This window comes from Anolis sagrei, chromosome 2 (genome assembly GCF_037176765.1).
Source record: "Anolis sagrei isolate rAnoSag1 chromosome 2, rAnoSag1.mat, whole genome shotgun sequence".
NCBI lineage: Eukaryota > Metazoa > Chordata > Lepidosauria > Squamata > Dactyloidae > Anolis > Anolis sagrei.
The window spans coordinates 128,039,885-128,059,755 of NC_090022.1; the positions used below are offsets into that span (position 1 = coordinate 128,039,885).

A 19,871-nucleotide genomic window follows, 5' to 3' on the forward strand; every position below is an offset into this window, starting at 1 on the left:
CTGTGCAGGCAAAAGGCAGGTACACATGTTCAGGTATTTGACTTACTACAAATACTCATGTATGAGTCTAGAAATGTTAGTCAAAAACCAGCCCCGACAAACCCAAATCGACTTATTCATGGGTCAGTGTGAGTACTGTACCTTAACTCCTATCAGAAAAAGAACCACCCCCTTTTTTGAATAGAGTGATGAAAGGCAAGAGTTGGGAACATTTTTAAAAAAGCATCAAGACATCTTCTCCTTCCACCATGGCAGCACTTTTGATTTGGGGGGGGGGGGGGGGGGGGGAATGGTGGCAGTGGCTGGGGTAGCTGATTCTGGGGTGGCATTGATGCTCTCCCCTTTCTGAAGAACAACCCTTGACTTATCTATGGGCTCTACCAAAGTCCTTAATTTTGGCCCCTAAGCCTGCCTATACATGAGTTTAATTTATACACAAGTATTATGGTACTTTGTTTGCATGTGGTTACAATGATTTGAATATGAGAATTTGATTTAAATGCTCTATCTGGAAAGCTCTAGGTCCTCCAGTATAACTGTATGCTCAGTGTTCAGCATACTACAGAATTGTACTGGAAGGACCTAGAGATAAAGATAAAACATTTGAGGAATCTCTGGCCCCTTTCACACAGCTGAATAAAATCTCACATTTTCTGCTTTGAACTGAAATATATGGCAGTGAGGACTCAAATAACCCAGTGCAAAGCAGCTATTGTGGATTTTCTTCCTATATATTCTGGGTTATATGGCTGTGTGGAAGGGCCCTCTGGGCCAACTACTGGTGGAAGATTACTACAGTGTTGCACTGAAAGTTCTAGGGAGTCCTGTATTCTCTTGGGTAAAAACAAAAGTTTTTATTTGCAGTTTTTCCTCTTTTGCCCCTAACCCTAGTAAATATGGAGGGCTGACTGTAAGCATCTTAAGGCCCCTTCTACATTGCCATATAATCTAGATTATCAAAGCAGATAATCCATATTATCTGCTTTGAACTGGATTATATGAGTCTACACTTCCATATAACCCATTTCAAAGCAGATAATATGGATTTTATATGGCAGTGTAAAAGTAGCCTAATTCAGTAGGAAGACATTGTACCCTTGAACTGAAGTGAAATTCCGTCTGTGCCAGTATGGTGAAACAAGCAGTACAGACAGGATATGGTCTCTCCTCTTCCAGTCTTGCTTATAACTTCCTTTCCTTAAGCTGCCTTATCCAATATCGTCACTCATAGATATTTTTAAAGCCTACCGTCTGTGTGATGGGAAGGGTTGAGGGGGCAGTTTAGTTCCCCTCTCAGTATATTAAAAAAACTGCACATTCCTTCCTTGCACAGAGCATTTAGTTTGTGTAAAGGTCTGACAGCATTCTTGTAAACTTTTTAAAGGTGTAATTGCTTTGTGGGGTGATAGCTGATGGTTGGAGTTGCAGCTGAATATAGAGCATCCCTCCTGAGGCTCAACGAGCCCCTTAAAATTCTTTCTGTGGGACAAGAAACTTTGGGGAGAGAAAAATGCCCTTCACATTGGAACTGGTGTAGGGTTTATTTCAGGGTCTCACTGTTGCTTGGGGAACAGGGCTGAGTAAGGATGGGCAAAGAGAGTGAAATGCTGAATGGATATGTAAATGGGGTGTGTGTGTGCGTATTTGTGTGTGAGAGAGAGGTGGGGAGGGGGGAGTGATTGAGGGTATGTGAATAAAAGCATGAAATGGCATCTGGCCCCATCCTGTTATATCCCATCCCCACTGGCTTTCTTCTAAAGTATGTGGCCTGTAGATGTGGGGAATTTTTCCCACCCAGTTGCTATGGTATTAGATTTGGGGCAACCCATTCATGCATGCAGACCATCTCCGGATATTGCTGTCAATCAAGTCATCTACATTCTTGTGGGAAGCAGCTCACTGTACAAGAAACAATTATTGAGTTATCCGTTGTTGCCTTTAGGAAGGTCTGCAGTATAGTAATGGAGTGAATGCCTTTCCTATAGAAAATCCCAGCTCTTAGGGTATGTCTAGTTAAAAAGAAATAGTTAGTAGATGTTGAAGATCCTTTTCTGTGTGGTGCTCCAAAGAACCACTGCCATTCTGATGTGACTAGACTGACTGGACAAACCATTTGATTTACTTATCCTCTTTGTTTTTCAGAATATGGTAACCCATTTGCCAACTGATTACTTCAAGACACCAATCACAACAATGATTCCCACTTTAAATTATCCTACTATATAAGCTGTGAAAATTTGTACTAGGAATATTCTTAACATTCATTATATTTAAATAACAATTGTAATTAATTAGACAGCAATAGTTAATAGTATCAAGAATTGATCATATTATATCAATAATGTCTCAGCCAAGCTAGGAATTAAATATCCATCTTGCTTATGTACTACTCCGGAACGGCAGGTTCCCACAACAGTTTTACAAAGTAGCCCATCAGGAAGTAGAAGTGTCAAGGGGACCAAAAAGAAAAGCTATGAATGATAAAAGGGACAATAGGAGGGCATTGGGAAGGCAAAAAGGAGAGAGAAACATCTGGATAGTCCAGAAGAGAAGCCCATAGCCACTCCATAGCATTCAGTAGCTCTTTTCTTGCTGCAACCATTGTTGCTGCCATTCCCTTCCCCACCTCACCTCTCTCCGTGAGACCCAACAACAAAGATTAATAATGTTAAATTCACAAGCTATAATCTTGGCAATTTCTAGTGAAAAAAAGATTTTCTGTGTGGTGCTTTGTTTTCTCCAATAAATTTGCAGTAATTAGACTTACAAAGTTTCCTTGCCTTCAGGTTTCCAAGACCATGACAGAAAACCCAGAGTTTTAAAAGCCTCACAGACAGACACTCCACAAAGGAAGACATGCCCAGGAAAAGGGAAATGTATTCCTAATAGTATACGCAGTATTAGAATACTTCTTGTTATGTTCCTACATGTAGCAATATGGTTCTGGTTCATTGTTGGCATGAAATTCAAAGCTAGGCTTCGTTATCTCTGAATCAGATGGAATTAAGAGGTTTCTTGAGCCTTCTACTCAACATTTTAAAATATATATATATATAAATGCTTCTCATTTCCTGTATTGGATCCATGTACATTCCTTTTAGGCCCTTAGAAGCTTGTGTAGCCTTTTAGGCTTTCTCAATGTGAATAAGAGCTCACTTTTTGAACAATTAATTTATATGTCATGGGTGGTGAGGAGGTACCATGATTTCAGAGATGCCGAAGTGGGGCATGGCCAAAAGAAGCTTGGGAATCACTGTTCTAAGCAGAACTTTCTTATGAAGATACTCCGGTTTATAACAACTTGAAACAATATGAAGGTGTGGAGGAGAACAAGAAAGATTCAGGAGGGTGTTGAGCATTCTTGGTTGTATTTCTTCTCAAATGGTGTGGAGTGGGGGTTTCCTTCAGAATGAATTATGGTATGTAATTATTTGGCAATGATGAACAAAATGTTAGACAGGTGATAATGCACTACTACTTGGATTTTTTTTGACTGTCATGAATTTCATTTCATTTTCTGAGGCAAAGGATACTCAGAGATAGTTTGCAATTGCTTTCCTTTCTCCAGTGCAGGAGTGTGCTTCCCTATTTGTTTTTTGGAGGTTGGTTGTATTGATTAAGAAGGATAAGTATCACTGTAGCTGCAAGTTGCCTGAAGTCTGAATCTTTCTGTGAGGGGGAAAATACATTGATGCACTATTCCACAAATATAAGCAGCAACTTTTGATTTATTGAGGTTCTTAAACAAGTGTATGATACAAGCATTGGATGAAAATCTGGCCATTAAGAATCCCCTCTAGACTATTAGTTGATTATACAAAAAGTCAATTAAGTATGCTTAGTTAACTCCCTTTTTAAAGTATTTTCTTTTCAGTTGATACAAAATTGGCAAAGACATGACATTTCACAATTTGGCCGCACAATTTCTTTGTGAGCAGTGTATGCTATGCTTGCGGAAAAACAAAAACCTAAATTGCAGCTTCAAAGTTAAAACAGAGGCCTCTTTCCTTATAGCGCTAATTCATATCAGTATCAAGCTAGAACAAGTGTTGCATTCTCTTCAGCAGATAATAAAACCTTGTCTGTGAAGCAACTTCCTCTTGAATTCAGGAATAGATTTTGTGTGTTCCAACATCGCTGCAGCTAGCAAGGCCAGACCCATGGTGTCAGATTAAATTCAGACAGTAAGTCACAAAATAAGATTAGTTGCAATGTCAGTAGGAGAAGAATCATAACTACACTAGTTTGCTTATAAGTCCTCTTCTCATTGTTCCTACCCAACAGAATTTCAACAATAAGGCATCCAGTAAGATTAGGCATTTCTAGAGGACTTCAGCTGGCCATTTGTATGGCAATAATAATATATGTTAATAGTATACCATAACAACTCCCTTGCGTGGCAATTATAAATAGTACTTAAATAAATTGTGCATTTTGCACTCTAGTCTTCTGTAGTTACAGGTTGAGTATCCGTTATCTAGAAATCTGTCGTATTCCAAAAGCCAAAATCATTTGTAGAGGTAGCTGAGATAGTGACACCTTTACTTTCTGATGATTCAGTGCATACAAACTTTTATACATGAACCAAATTATTAAATGTGTGATATAAAATTAGCTTCATGGTTTTGTATATAAGGTGTATATAAAATATAGATTTTGTGTTTAGACTTGGTTCCCATCAACAATTCACTGCATAATAGTTGTGTGTTTATCTCTTTTTTCTGAAGAAAAAAAGGGGTGCGACCATTACAAGAAGAAAGAAATTGTGTGGAGATGACTGGGCCTGCACTTTTTCCTCTCTTACTTCCTAGGAGGCAGGATGGAGAAGACTCTTTGGCTTCATTTGTATTTCTTTTAAAATACTGCCTTACCTCTTAGGAGGAGGCTGGATCTAGGGCTCTCCCTTCTCCCTCTTTGCCTCCTCAGAAGTAAGAGAAAAAAAGCCCCAGACCCAGACGACTTAGTTTCAAATTTCTTTTTTTAAAAAAAATATCTTACTTCCAAGGAGGCAGGAGAGAGAAGGAAAAGCCCCAGATCCAGCCTCCTCATAAGAGGTAAGGCAGTATTTTAAAAGAAATACAAATGAAGCCAAAGAGTCTACAAGCCGTAATGCTATTATTATTATTATTAATATTAATATTAATATACTGCTCAGTCTCGCCTAGAGGACTCAGGGCGGTTTCCATGTAGCAAAAAACACAAAAACATACAGAGTAAAAAAAACATAAGCATAGAATTATCAAAACAACATGTATATTAAAAACCAATCCCACCCTATTCTTTTGTGCAGGATAAACTGTTAGGGCCAGAATTTCAGAATGGGCCCAGGCAATTTAAGAGGGCCGGGCCGAGGCTAGTGCAAAGCAAGACATGGGGGGCCAGGGGAATGGGTAAAGTGCAAAAACTGGTCCCAGCAATAGTAATAGTGTGACCTATGGCTGCTCATTACCAGAGCCTATTGGGAAACCTTTTGGGGTAGTGGGTGGGAGTGCAAGGCCAGCTTTTAACCAGTGGTCAGGGGCTGGGGCTAGTACTAGTCATTCTCCAAAGGCCTGGTGAAACCACGAAGTCTTCAAGCTCTTATGAAAAGAGGAGAGGGATGGGGCCTGTCTTATTTCCCTAAGGAGGGTATTCCAGAGACGGGAAGTGGGAGCGAGATAAGGTCCTCTTCAGTGGATCTTAGAGCTCGTGCTGGTTCATAGAAGGAGATACGCTCGTGAAGATAGGCGGGGCCTGAACAGTTTAGGGCTTCATAGGTCATAACCTGCACCTTGAATTTGGCTCAGCAGCTTATCGGCAGCCAATGAAGCTGTTTTAATAGGGCATTGTACACTCCCTATAGTTTGCTCCAGTTAGGAGCCTGACTGCTCCTAACTGGAGCAAACTATAGGGAATGCACAGCAAGGAAAGGCAAGGAACCAATATTGGGACCCCAAAAGAGGGTTGCAACTTTTATGAAGTGAAATATGGTATCTCATTTTATGTATATGTGCAAATACACATACATCTCCAAAAATGAAAAATCTTAAACACTTAACTTCATCATTTTGAGAAGAGATACCCAATTTATATTTGAGGATGAAAGTGTGGGCTCTTTACATATTCTATTTCACTGTGACCATTTTTCTATTTGTGCTATATAGTGTTTTCAAAGAAAACGGAGTGATATAGATACACAGACACACACATAGCTATGCGGCATAGTTCTCTGCCACCTCTCCCATGATGTGTTCACAGGACTTAATGCTTGTGAATACATGGAGCTATTGTCTGAAGCTTAAACATTATTGTGGGCTGCATCCACAGATGCTTGCTGATCTGAATAATCTTTTAATTTCTGCAACAGGGCAAATAAATTCCCAGGAGACAAATATCATGTAGGTATTTACCTATCATAGGAGTAGGTGTAATCTTTTGGTGAGTGCTGTGAAACACTCTTACTAAATCTATTCATCCCCCTCCCTTTTTTAGGCTGTTAGTATGCCCCAATGAGACAAGGCTAGCCAAGCTGGGTAAAAGTTTGGTTATGACTTCATTTATAGAGTTGCTGTCCTTGATGCCTCATAAATTGTGTGAGCATGCCCTGATAGCACAGACATAGAATATTATCTTCCATGTATAACAGGTTCATTATCTTTCTGGCCCAGCTTAGTCTCCTCTTATAATCTGATGTTTATTTCATCCAATCTGCATGGCACCTGTGTTGATCCCTATGGGTCTTGTGTGTTGTTTCCCCTCTAGGTCCCTATCCTGGGAGACTGACCTTCACTGCTGACTGGCCACATCTCACTCATGCCGCTTGGACTAGGCCGACGGAAGAAGGCCCCACCACTGGTGGAGAATGAGGAAGCTGAGCCCCTCCGCGGTGGGCTGGGTGGGGTGGGGTTAGGCAGCGTTGGTGGCGTGGCAACACTTCAGCCTGGTCTTCCCCCTCCACCAGCAAGCCTCCGTCCTCGCCTGGTTTTCCACACCCAACTGGCCCATGGAAGTCCTACAGGCCGGATTGAGGGCTTTACAAATGTTAAAGAACTGTACAGTAAAATTGCTGAGGCCTTTAAAGTCTCACCAGCTGAGGTAGGCAAAATGTTTGTGGCTCATAATGATGCCGTTTTTATTTAGACTATTCTGCACACAACTGTCTTTGAATGAGCTTTGAGTGAAATTTCTCCATCTTCAAAGACAAAAATGGACAAAACATCAGGGGTTGGAGGCGCGTGCTTCATAAATCCCCTATACAGCAAAATGGTGTATAATTTACAATACCAGCCTGTTCAGGGTTTTGTGGGGACTAGATGGGATTGCACTTTGAATAATCCTGGTATAGAGAAATGCTTGAATACCTAAATTAGAAACAAGTGCCCAAAAGTATCCATATCCTTTATTTATAAACTTGCAGAAACAGCCATATTATGTACATTTGGTTTCCTGTATCCTCAGTTTCTCATGCCTTCTTTCTTGATCATTTTAAGGTGATGTTCTGTACCTTAAATACTCACAAAGTGGACATGGACAAGCTGTTGGGTGGCCAGATTGGCCTGGAAGATTTTATCTTTGCCCACACAAAGGGCCAGAGAAAGGAGGTTGAAGTCTTCAAGTCTGAGGAAGCACTGGGCCTGACCATCACGGACAATGGTGCTGGCTATGCTTTCATCAAGGTATCATTGAATAGACCAACCTATGCTGCTTTCACTTTTGTTGTTGTTGTATTCCTGCATGTTGATGGGAAGTGTTACTGTTACTGTTTGTGTTACTGTTGCCCTCTGTATTGCTTGGACAGTCCCTTCTAATCTGATGGCTTTGGATGTGCTATTTTACAATTCCTACCATCCCACTTAACTTTTGCAGTATTTTTCTTTCTGTAAAATATTTATCACCAAGCCTTCACATGCCATGCTGGACTGAGCCCCGGTAATTTCTAGCAACGGTCATTGATCCTTCACCCCATTCCCTTTCCATTCTGGCTCAAAAGCGACTCCATTCTAGTGACTCCAAAGCACACATGTCCACTTGCTGAAGAATTTTCCTACATAAAATATAAAATGCAGGACATTCTGTTTCTTAATGCTGTAAAACAGGACCCAGATAACCCAATTCAAAACAAATATTGTGGGATTTTCTGCTTTGATATTCTGGGTTATATGGCTATTCGGAAGGGCCTCCGGTGAACAAAAAAAAAAAAGAGGAAAAAAAGTTACAGATAGGTAATGTATTTAATTTGCTATAACAAAGTGATGTGATTATCTTAAAATGAAATGATTGGTACACTGACTGACTACTAATTGTCATTGTAGGTCAATGGGGCCTCATGTTCTAAAGCAATGTAACTCTGTTTTACAATTCTGTCTTGTTAACCCTTGTGGGAAATACAATGCTAGATGAGATAGATTGTTGCTGGAATCCAGCAGTGTTGCAGTTCATAAATACTGTGACAAGAGACATGCAATGCCATAGTTTTCATAAATATTTAAAGGTTTATTTCTGTTCTTCCTTCATAGAAAAAAAATTGTAGAGAGTTTTTAAAAGCTGGAGTAAGCAGCTTCTCATCCTGATTCAGACTTGTGTCCAATGTAATCTCCTTTTGCACTGAGAAAATGAAGAGAATTGAGAGAGAAACATTTTTGTTGTTTCTTTTGATTGAATAAGTAAAGATTGACAGCGAGAAGCCTTTTCCACTCTCAGCCCTAACTACTTACTGTTCATACGACCCTGTACAAAATATCCTTTAGCACAAAGTTATGCCCCTGAAGAAGCTTGCTTTACTAAAATCATAATCCTCTTTGGAGTTTTGCTAATTACCCCAGTACAAATACAGCATAATTCAAAAATTGGCTTGAAAATAGTGACATCTGCGCTTTTTTCAGTTTTGAGCATATTCAAGAGCATAAGACTGCAACAGTTGTTCCGCACACACTTCTTGTTCTACTTCATGAGAAGTGTTGAAAATAGCTGCAACAGAATTACCTAAGAAAATTGGGCACTACATTTCCTCCTAAAGATAGAAACATTACCTATTTGCTTTCAGGAAATAAGTTGGATCTGAGATTGGTTTTTGTATATTTTCTTTCCTGTCAGCAAGTTCCTCAGAGTACATAATCGTGGTATTCCTAGCAAAGTGTAAAGGGACTATAGTTCTAGTTACAGGAACTGGCTGATCTTTGTGCTCCCTGTGATTTTAGGGAGGCCAGACTGATATCTTGACAGGGGAGGAAATTTTCACATGGCAACAGGCCAAACTATTGTATCTGCTGTGCTGCTGATAAGTAATTGCTGCACTATGTGCAGAGCTCACCTGCCTTCCAGTGCTAGAGGGAACGGCTTTGCTATAGGATACTTGAAAGGAAAGGCCCAATCTTTGTCCTATTAAAATGGCCCAGCATAACCCCTCAGCCTGTATAATAGTACTACTTCTTTACATAAGCAGCTTTAGATCTTTTCACCGTTGCCTAAGCAGACCCCTTAAGTTGATACAACTTTGATACAGCCACTGTTATCTGGTTGCTGTGGTTTTGGCAGCTGCGAAAGACTTCTGCACAGTTGAACACTTACTCTGGTTCTAGTCTTCTTCCCTTCTTCTGTTTCTTTTTGGGGGTTATTCCAGAATCAACTGTAATGCTTTCCATACTGAAGCCTTATTCAGGCATTAGCCACTTTGGATTAGCAAGTTAAGGGCAAAGCCCCCTCTCCTCATTGCACTGCAAAAAGGAGAGTCTCTTCCTAAGTTAGAAAGCAACAAGACTGAAGGGAAGAGGTTTATGTTCATGTGGAGAGCTTCTATGCAAGCAAAACTCCTGCCTTTTCTGGTTCACGTAAAAACTCCTCATGAACAGAAACTCCACCCCCCCCCCCCAGCTTTGCTGCTTTCCATACGCAGGAAATAAAAATGGAGAAAGGGTGAACTGGGTGCAGCTCTCTTCACTTTCTAGTTTACTGTTAAGAATCTAACATCAGATCAGAGATGCATATTTGTTTACTTGATTTATACCCCAAAGGAGACTCAAAGTGACTTACATACTCCAGCAAAAAACTCCAGCATAGTGAATATACCACTCATGGGGACGTAAACTTTAGATATTTTTCTTTTTCAGTTCATGGTCACTGGTACTTTTTTACAAAAATAGACTGGTTGCTCTGACACGACAAATAAAAAAACAAAAATGATTGTTACACAAGGAATAGGAAGGCTGTGACATTTTTAGTATATAGGCAGAAATCAGGGTCAGGGAAGAGGTGAATTCGGAAGCCTAATATCTTCTGACTGATAAAAGGATTAGTGCTGCTGTTTGGGTAAGATGTACAAGAAGAGCTATTCTTTTCCCATGCTGCTACCAGGAGTATCATTTTGATGTCTTGTTTGGGGTGGGGTTATTCTTCCTTGCAAGGTATTTGACAATTGTTTCTGCTGCCACAGGATGCCAGACTGGTTGTGCCACTACTCACCTGCACAGTGAGTCAATTAGAAAAAGAAGGGCAATTACGATTCATGATCCTCCTGGAGTAAATGCAGGTTCAGCACTGAATCAGAATAGGCTGTTGCAATATCTTGCCATGATTTTGTGTTGTGGTGGGGCCTGGTGAGAAAAAGAGTAGAAAGGATGGAGGTGTTTTTATTCTTAATCTTGAACCTTTTTTCTTGCTACTACTAAGTACATGGTCTCCTTTGCTTGAAAGCCTGACATAAGAGTAAATTTCCACAGAAAGAAAGAAAGGGAAATCTATATATGAGGTAGAAGATTCATCAAGGTCTATCTTTAGCCACATATTAAAAAAGCATTCAAGAGCCAGGCAACTCCTTCAGTTTGCTTGATGTGTCATGAACTTTGGTATGTCTCTTTCACTCACAAACATGAGCGTGCCTGCACGATCCCTTTTCCTGACGACAGGCTATCAGCTAACGATCACACAGGGATGGGTTTGGAATGGTTGAATGAAGCACTTCCTCCACTGCCATCACATTTCCTTTTTGATGATATTGCTTTTGAAACTGTCAAAGTAGAATCAATCTGGGTTAGAAAATTACTGGGCTTGCATTTGTGTAATGACTACTCCCATCTATTGTCGGCAGAGAATCAAGGAAGGGAGTGTTATTGACCGCATCCAAGTCATCAATGTGGGGGACATGATAGAGTCCATCAATGGCCAGAGTCTAATCGGTTGCCGGCATTATGAAGTCGCCAAAATGCTCAAGGATCTGCCCAAAGGCCGCACTTTTACACTGAAACTCACTGAGCCCCGCAAAGCTTTCGGTAAGTGTATCCTACAAACATCTGGGAACTGTAAATTTGAGCCTTCCTTTCATATATATATATCTTGTCTCATTTCAAACTTCATGACAAATAAACAGCTATTTTGAAGGATGGGGAGTTGAAAATCAGCTGTGTTTGAAAGTAATCATAACCTTTTCCCCATCTGGCAGTGCTCAGTCTCTTTTTTTCAAACTCACTCCCTTTGATCACTATTTGGAGATAAGAGAATTAGAAGCACATTGATTCTGGAACATATTTGCATCACAAGCCAATCATTTCCCCAGTCCCTCAGTAATTGTACATTTCCTATTTGATTATTTTCCTGTTTTGAGTATTCTTTAATGTATATATATATTCTAATCCCATTTCTATATCTTTAGTATTTATTTCCATCCAGTCTGTGCCAGTTTTGTTTAGCATCCCTGTTGGAATCACAGACACCTTAAAGGGCCAGACTCAAAAGTGACTTCAAAACTGAGTTTATTAAAACAAAGAAAAAAGGACACAGAGGTACTTGAATGCAGTGCCACTGGTCAAAACTCAAGAAACAACCAGATCTGGTCACAGAAATATAATCCAAATTAACTGGATAAAACAAAACGAATTAAACAAAGCGCTCTAATGCAAAACAAAAAGGCACAGTACACAACTGGTTAACAAAAAAGAGGGGTCACAGGAAGAGAAGTGTCGTCAGCCGAAGTCCAGGGTTGAAGCGGGAGAAATCCAAAACAGCTCGGCTCCAGTGTCCACAGAAGCAGCATCTATAACTAAACCGGTCCAGGTCCAGGAAGGGAGAAGTCCACATTCATGAGAAGCCAATCAAGGTCAATAATACGCGAATGATCAGGAGATCCAAACTGCAGATCCTAAACCAACGCCGAACACGAAACAGGCAGCAGCAAGTCTACAAGAAACTTTTCCAATACACAGCACCCAACACACGAACGCTCATCAACACCTTGCCTTCTGCAAGGACCCATCACCCCTGAACCCACTTTCATTTACGAATCATCATCAGAAGATCATTATCCCCCGCAGCTGTTCCCAACTCTTCACGTGAATTCCCTTGTCCTTCCCTCCAATTCCTCCATCTCCTGTCAAGACTTAGGTCCCTCCAAGACTCAGTTGGATCCCCTGATTGCCAGTCTTCACTCCCAGAGAACCCCATAAAGGCATCACTAGTTGTTGGCTCCTCACAAGTAGCTTGCACTCTTCTTAACTTAGTCCAATCCATGGTGTCTCCTTCTTCTCCTTCACTCATTGACCCATCATCCCCAAAGAATCCCTCAAATGACTCCTCATATGTAGGTGCTGTAAATATCCTCTTTCTCTGCTGCTCATCATCAGATTCCTGCTCCGAGTAACCCTTTTTCCCCTTCTGGCATCCATGCTACTGTTTGTAACGTTACTCACAGGCTCTACTACAACAATCCCTTCTGCCACATGTCTCAATTGGTTCATTTCATAATAACTTAATTTTGAGTAGTCCCAATCCTCCTCCTTTTTGTGGTTTAGTACCAGTAGTGTTTATTTATTCTATGCTTTTTCCCATTATTACAAAATTTGTTTGTTAATTAATGTCATTTATTCAATTCAATTTTGGAAATTTTGAAGGGTATCATTCTAAATATAAAATTTACTTTGGCTAGGATTTTCATTTTAAATAAGGATATTCTGCCAAACCAAGATAGGTGTGCATTGTTGTATTCAACTAATATTTTCTCTGTCTCCTTCTTTAATACCTCTTTCCTTTCCATTTAACTTAAATTCTTAGTTACTACTACTTTTAGAGTTATTTTTATCCACTTCCGATATTTGAAATTTTCCTCTTCTTGTTTTGTGCAGTTAAATAAAATCGTTTCTGATATTTTCCAGTTTATTTTCAGTCCTGTTATTTCTCCAAATTTCTTCATATGCTCTCCTATTATCTTCATTTTATCTGTTATTCCTTTTAGAGCCAAAATTGTATTGTCGGCAAACAAGCTAATTTTGTCTGATTCTTGTCCTATCCCTATTAATTTATTATCATTCCTAATTACATTTGCTAATATTTCTATTATTGCTGCAAATAATATTGGTGACTCTGGAGATGGGGAGCACAACAGGTAGCACAATTGGGGAAGAGAGAAGAAATAACTATATGAATTGTAGAGATTTTTTGTAATGAAATGAATAGAAATGTAATAAAAATTTACTATTAAAAAAAATCAAAGAAGTTACCAGGTTCGGATTCTAGGTATTGAACTAAAACAGAGAGATCTCCGCTAACAGCGTTTTAGCCTATTTTCTAAGCACTCTTCTGTAGGTTTTCCATTTTGGCTATAAGTATTGATTTTAATGTTGCACTAATTATTACTTTTGAGAGGCTGATTTTCATTTAGCCAAAGAAATTGTCAGTTGGTAAATTATTATTAGTGAAACCTGGAAAAAACACTCAGAGTAACTCCAACTGAAGCTATGAACTTAGTCTCCTACTAACATATATAGTCAGAAGCAAGGGTTTATCTGGATTCATTTTTGAGACCATAGGGTTGAGGTAACATGTAAACATTCATCTTTAAAGACTACCAATCACAGAATTATTTGAGAGGCAGTCTGGTGGTAGTTAAATATTTTAATTTCAGTGGCATTTGTCTCCAAATGTTTTTTCTTCTGGAAATTACTCATTGCTGTAGTAAACAGAATCCTGTTTTTCACCTCTCTCTGGGATTTTCACCCTCTCTCCGCCTACCTTCATGACCGTATCTCCCGCCATGAACCAGCCTGAGCGCTTCAATCTTCGGGGGAGGTCCTTTTTCGCCCCTGACAGTTTCACAGGATCGTCTTGTGGGGAGAGAGCCTTCTCCTTTGTGGCCCCCAGACTCTGGAACTCATTGCCCGGAGAGATTAGGAAAGCCCATACCTTAGAAATCTTTAAAAAGAATCTCAAGACCTGGCTCTGCCATTGCGCTTTTGGAGAGTAGCCACACAATCTTCGCTATTGCTCCCCTCAACATTTTTGTCCTAGGAGTACACCTCTCCCTTATACAAAGGCCTGTCCACTACCCTGATTCTATATGAGTTCTCCCTTGCAAATAATCTGCTCCTTTTATCTCACCCTGAGTTTTTAATCATTTTATTTTACATGTGGCCCACACACTGTCATTATGATTGTTTATTGCATTCTTACGTTTTGTGTACATTGCTTATTGCTTTATTTTACTATGCTGTTGTTTGCGCTTTGGTTTTAATTTATTGTATTTAATTTCATTGTAATTTGTTGTTTGGGCTTGGCTTCATGTAAGCCGCCCCGAATCCCCATTGGGGGTGGCGGGGTATAAATAAAGTTTATTATTATTATTATTTATTAATTTTTAGCATATTGAATTTTGGAGGCATTTTATAGGTAAGTAGTTGATTATTCTATGCAAAAAGAGCCATTTAGTACTTTGGTGTCTGTGTGTACTTGAATTCTCTACTGGTTTCCTGGTTCATTGGGAACTGAATTTTGGCTGAGTAAAATCGGTTTGTGATTTTGTTTACAGCTTGCCAGATAAAATGTATGGCCTGTGGACTGCGTGTAGCACACAGACACTACAATCTTTATGAGACCTTAAGCTCCTTCTGCCTCCCAATTTTGGAAAGCACATGCATTATAATTGCTGCTCTAAGGAATCTCCAGGGCAATGGTTTTCAATTACAATAAGGCAGAGCTTTAGTGTGAGGAAGGTTTTTGGTCACTCCTGCTGTACAATGCAGGTGAATTTATAGTCATTATTTTGACTATAACAGCTCACAACCAATTTCATTGGCCTTTAGATACACCTGATTTGTCCACTCCATTATAATTTACTAAAGTGTGTGCACGCACGTGTGTAGGAAACAGCAGATCATAAGGTATGTGTGGAAGTACAGGAGTGTGCAAATGTGTTTTCATTCTTTTTTCATTACAAATTTTGGGTGCCCCTGTTCTATTTTCAGGAAGATTTCGAGAGATGGGGGGCATTCGGATTCATAAATCAGAATCCTGAGTTCCATTCCTGTTTTTGGGGGGGGGGGGGAATCCTGAAAACCGACCCTGGAGAGGGTGGGGAGAGGTAGCCAAAAACAGAACGGATTCTGTGCCATTTGACACACCACTAGTGGAGAATAATTTTGGTCAAGTGATACAAACCCTTGGAAGAAAATCTGTTGGGGTATTTATATGCAGGGTGGGGGATGAGTGGGCAAGAAGAGTAGCTCTCTTATCCACTTTACCCAGCTGGCTACTCAGCCAATACCTGCTTCTGCTAGACAGAGAGCTTTTGAAGGTAACTGTTTGTCTGGCCCTGCCTTTCAGGAATTGGAATGCATTTCCATGCAAAGGCAAGATAAGAACCCAGAGTGTGATCTCTTTCTCTGCAGATTCCTTCACAGAAACGTGTGGGACAGTATGTGGATCTGGCCATATGTTTTCATTCCATGAAAGTATGGAAAGAATGCAAGATGTAGTCCTCAGTTCAGAGATCTGATCATTTTTAAAAAGCAAGTGTTTAGCTTTCTAGCAATGTAGCCCTTTTAACCCCATTCATGTGAGTAATTTCTGCTGAAGTCTGAAATTAGGTGTGGAGCAGCACAAGGGGAGAAGCATTGGCACTCTTCTCTTTTTCCACCATGCCCTCGGTGGCGCAGTGGGTTAAACCCCTGTGCCGGCAGGACTGAAGACCGACAGGTCGCAGGTTCGAATCCAGGGAGAGTGCAGATGACCTCCCTCTATCAGCTCCAGCTCTTCATGCAGGGACATGAGAGAAGTCTCCCACAAGGATGATAAAACATCAAGACATCCGGGTGTCCCCTTGGCAACGTCCTTGCAGACGGCAAATTCTCTCACACCAGAAGCGACTTGCAGTTTCTCAAGTCGCTCCTGACATGACCAAAAAAAACCAAAAAACAAAACACTCCATGACTATCAGCCAGGCAGAATAAATAATACAAAATACTTGACAGTTCTGTGGTTAAATTATAGAACCATTCTTTTTGGTGCAGAATCTGAACTGTATAGATACATATACGCTGGGAAAGGCTAAATTCAGTCAGCCTTAACAATTAGACTGTACTGTGCTTCCAAGTGCGTGTTGTACTGTAAACAGGCCAGCAGATGCTGCTGCAGTACTGTTTACTGGCCATTTACAGCCAGAGGACAGCATGGTATTTTTCAAAAGTCAGTCAGATTCACGTTCTCAGAGCCAAGGGGCAGTCTGAAATGTATATAATTTGCATATTGTTTTCATGGGTATTGTGAAAGTTCAGGCTATTTATTTATGTATTTATGTGTTGTCTTTCTCCCTGAGTGAAACCCAGGGTAGCTTCCAAAAGCAATAATTTGAAGACATTTGCCACACAATCTACAAACAATTGAAATCATACCGTAACCTAATGTTGGGAGACAAATTGCAATAAGTCATTGCCATTTTTTTTGTAAAGTTCTTCTTAAAATGACAGAGTCTCAGCTTCACATTGCTTTCTTTTCTTTGTCTCTTTTGGTCATTTTTGTTTCCAAGCACATAACAAATAGCCTTTCTTTTTTAAATAGAAACAACTTTCAGGATTCTTACAGTATCACATATGTACCACATGATCATACCTAACCATTAAATTTATGATGGCAGAGAGACTTTTCTTATGTACTGTGATTAGCGTCTGCTTTTGCTTTCTACTAGCACATTAATAACATTCATACTGTGTAAAGAACAGCCTGGGTGTTGTGGGGAAGCACTGCTTGAATCCGCTAGCTTCTAGTTCAACTTTAACACAGTTCTGCTTGACGTATACATGGTTCAGCAACTTCTCTTACCAGCAAAGTCAGAATAAATGCCAAATAGCCACTATCCCGCACCCTTCCACCTCCATCAAAATGGTCAGAGTTAGCCTTGTAGCAGGACCATGAAGCAGCTGTTTCAGGCAACATCCAAAAAGGGTGAGCTAAAAGCTGGAACTGGGGCCTCAATAGCACATCCAGATTTCTTTAATATGTTGGCTTTGGTTTTAGCAACAGGGAGGTCACAATTTGGCCTCAGTTTCAAGCAGTAAAGTGTCTTAAGCTGGCAATGTGAGCAGGTTTTTCAAAGGGGCCTTTGTAGATATTCTGTAAGGTTTTCCATCAGTGCAAGCTTCCAAACATACATTCAGTATATTTGCTCAACATGTTACCACATCTGGTGAGCATGTCCAAGCACACACACAAGTGCCGAGACTTTCTTGGTAATGTGTGTATGTGTGTTCGTGCATTGCTGCAAGGAGGTGCACAGGAAAATTCTTCAGCAACAGTATAAGCTTTTTCACTTGCCTCCGCCACACCCAGTAAGGCTAAGTAAAATGGATATGTTCCTGTGCCTTTAGTCCAAAGCGTTGTTAGGTCTCTAAGGGAAAAATTCTGCACTTGGACAGTCCAGGAAGACCATATTAGGAATGCTAGGGAAAAAGGGAGGAAGGACCTGAAAGTAGTGACAAAGTATTCCAAAGAAAGTCTTTGAGGAGGTGAGGTCCATGAGCAAGACTTGGAGTTGGTTTGCCACAGCCCTTGAGAGATGGTATGTTCAGGTAGCTCTGTATCAGAACCAATAGAAAGTTCTGCCTGGTTCAGTATCTCTGGTAGTCCAGTGGTAGTAACTCAGTTCTGGGCAAGACACAATTCCTTATTTTGAATCATCTTGTACTGTCATTGTATTTCTCTATTCCCGGTATATTAGGCTAGTCATCATCCAGGATGTCTTTGTATCCTGATGCAAAGCCCATTCCAGTGGCTGTAGTGTTCCACTTAGCAAAGAGAGCTTTACTGCATAAGTGTGTCTTTATGTAGTTTCAAATCCTAAAATTCAATGTTCTATTATTCATAATACTTCCTCTCGCTACCAGGAATAAACCTTGAGAGTTCCAGATTCTAAATGTATTGCATTCCCTCCTGTTTGCACGTCGGATTATCCATCATGTCAGCCTGGCTCTGCCACTGCAAATTCCTTCCTCCTTGAGTGACTCAGTGGACAGTTCTGGGAAGGATGATGATTTTCCACTTTCCAAGTTATTTCCTTCTTTGCTGTGTCTGTTGTGTGAGTGCCCGTGCCCCCTTTAATCTCCAGGGGCAGATTAATACTTTTGGGATGGCTGCACGATTTTCTTGCTCTCCATAAAGTGCTACAGTGTGGGTTTTGCTGTTCTTGGCTAAGTTCAGCATCCTGGAGAAAGATGCGCATGCACACACACAAACAGCTTTTTGGTAGAACTGCTTTTCTTAGTAGTCTTTTTGAGCTTGCCTGTTATTAGGTTGCACTTTAAATGGTTACATTCCATCAGGTCACAACTTTGTGTTTGCTTTTTTTGAGTGGTCACTGCATTATTTTGCAAGCACCCTTTCAGTGATCAGCCCAGCTATGTATGACTGGCACAGATATCTCTTAGGTCAGATAAGAAGGAGGAGCAGCAGCAGCAGCAGCAGCAGCAGCAGCAGATGAAACAATAGAACACATCCACAGCTGCTGCAAGAAGATCGCACAGACTAACACCTAACACCTTTGCTCAGATGATTAATTGGAACTTGTGCCACAAATACCATCTGCCTGAGACAAAGAACTGGTGGGATCACAAGCCGGAAAAAGTTACAGAAAATGAACATGTCAAGCTACTCTGGGACTTCCGGATTCAGACGGACAGAGTTTTGGAGCACAACACTCCTGACCTCACGATCATGTTAAAAAACAAAGTATGGATTGTCAATGTTGCAATCCCAGGTAATAGCAGGATTGAAGAGAAACAACTGGAAAAGATGACACGATATGAGGATTTAAAAATTGAACTGCAAAGACTGTGGCACAAGCCAGTAAAGGTGTTCCAGTGGTGATCGGCACACTGGGTGCAGTGCCTAAAGACCTTGGCCTGCACTTAAACACAATCGGCGTTGACAAGATTACCATCTGCCAGCTGCAGAAGGCCACCCTACTGTGATCTGCACGCATTATTCGCCGATACATGACACAGTCGTAGACACTTGGGAAGTGCCCGACATGTGATCCACTACAAAAGCCAGCAGAGTGTCTGCTTTGGACTCATATTGTTGTGTTTCAAATAATAATAATAATTTTATTTCTTATCTTCCTTTCCTCATGGTTTGAGGCGGATCACACAGTTAAATGTAGATTTCTTGATTTCACAAAGCCATCATGGCTTTCCCTGAAAAAAAAATAGGGATCTATTGATTTGTGTTATTCTTATTGTAGTGTAGCTGTTTCCATTATAAAAATAGACATATCGAGAGCACAGATATTAATGAACCTAATTTTCTTTGCCTTTGTATATCTGGATCTAAATTAGTAAGATTAATATATTGTTGAGGTAGGGATCTTACCTGAATACTTAAGAGTTCTTGTACCCATATGGATTTTTTTGGTAAAAATAATCAAATTTTAGTCCTGTTTCTGCATGAGCATAATGATAAGTTCAATAGAATATCGTATTCTGAAAGACTCATTCCCCTCTTGTTTCAAATTGATTCATTTTGAATTTGATAGTATTGTAAACAAATGAAGATCTGGCTACTGACCAGAATTGTGATTAAAGACAAGAATAATGGTAGGACTGGGATTCAGGCCAACCTGGCAAAGTCCAAATTCTTGGTGC

The 19,871-nt window shown here is 40.2% G+C and overlaps 1 protein-coding gene across 1 annotated transcript in view; it reads left to right on the plus strand.

The window, feature by feature from the left end:
• The window catches only part of GIPC1 (GIPC PDZ domain containing family member 1), a 44,084-nt gene that overhangs the window by 7,390 nt on the left and 16,823 nt on the right, over positions 1 to 19,871 (plus strand). The window contains exons 2-4 of the mRNA XM_060764394.2: positions 6,742 to 7,074; positions 7,470 to 7,655; positions 11,063 to 11,243. Of these exons, the coding sequence (XP_060620377.1) occupies positions 6,793 to 7,074; positions 7,470 to 7,655; positions 11,063 to 11,243 (649 nt within the window). The 5' untranslated portion in view covers positions 6,742 to 6,792. The remainder of the gene's footprint in view (positions 1 to 6,741; positions 7,075 to 7,469; positions 7,656 to 11,062; positions 11,244 to 19,871) is intronic.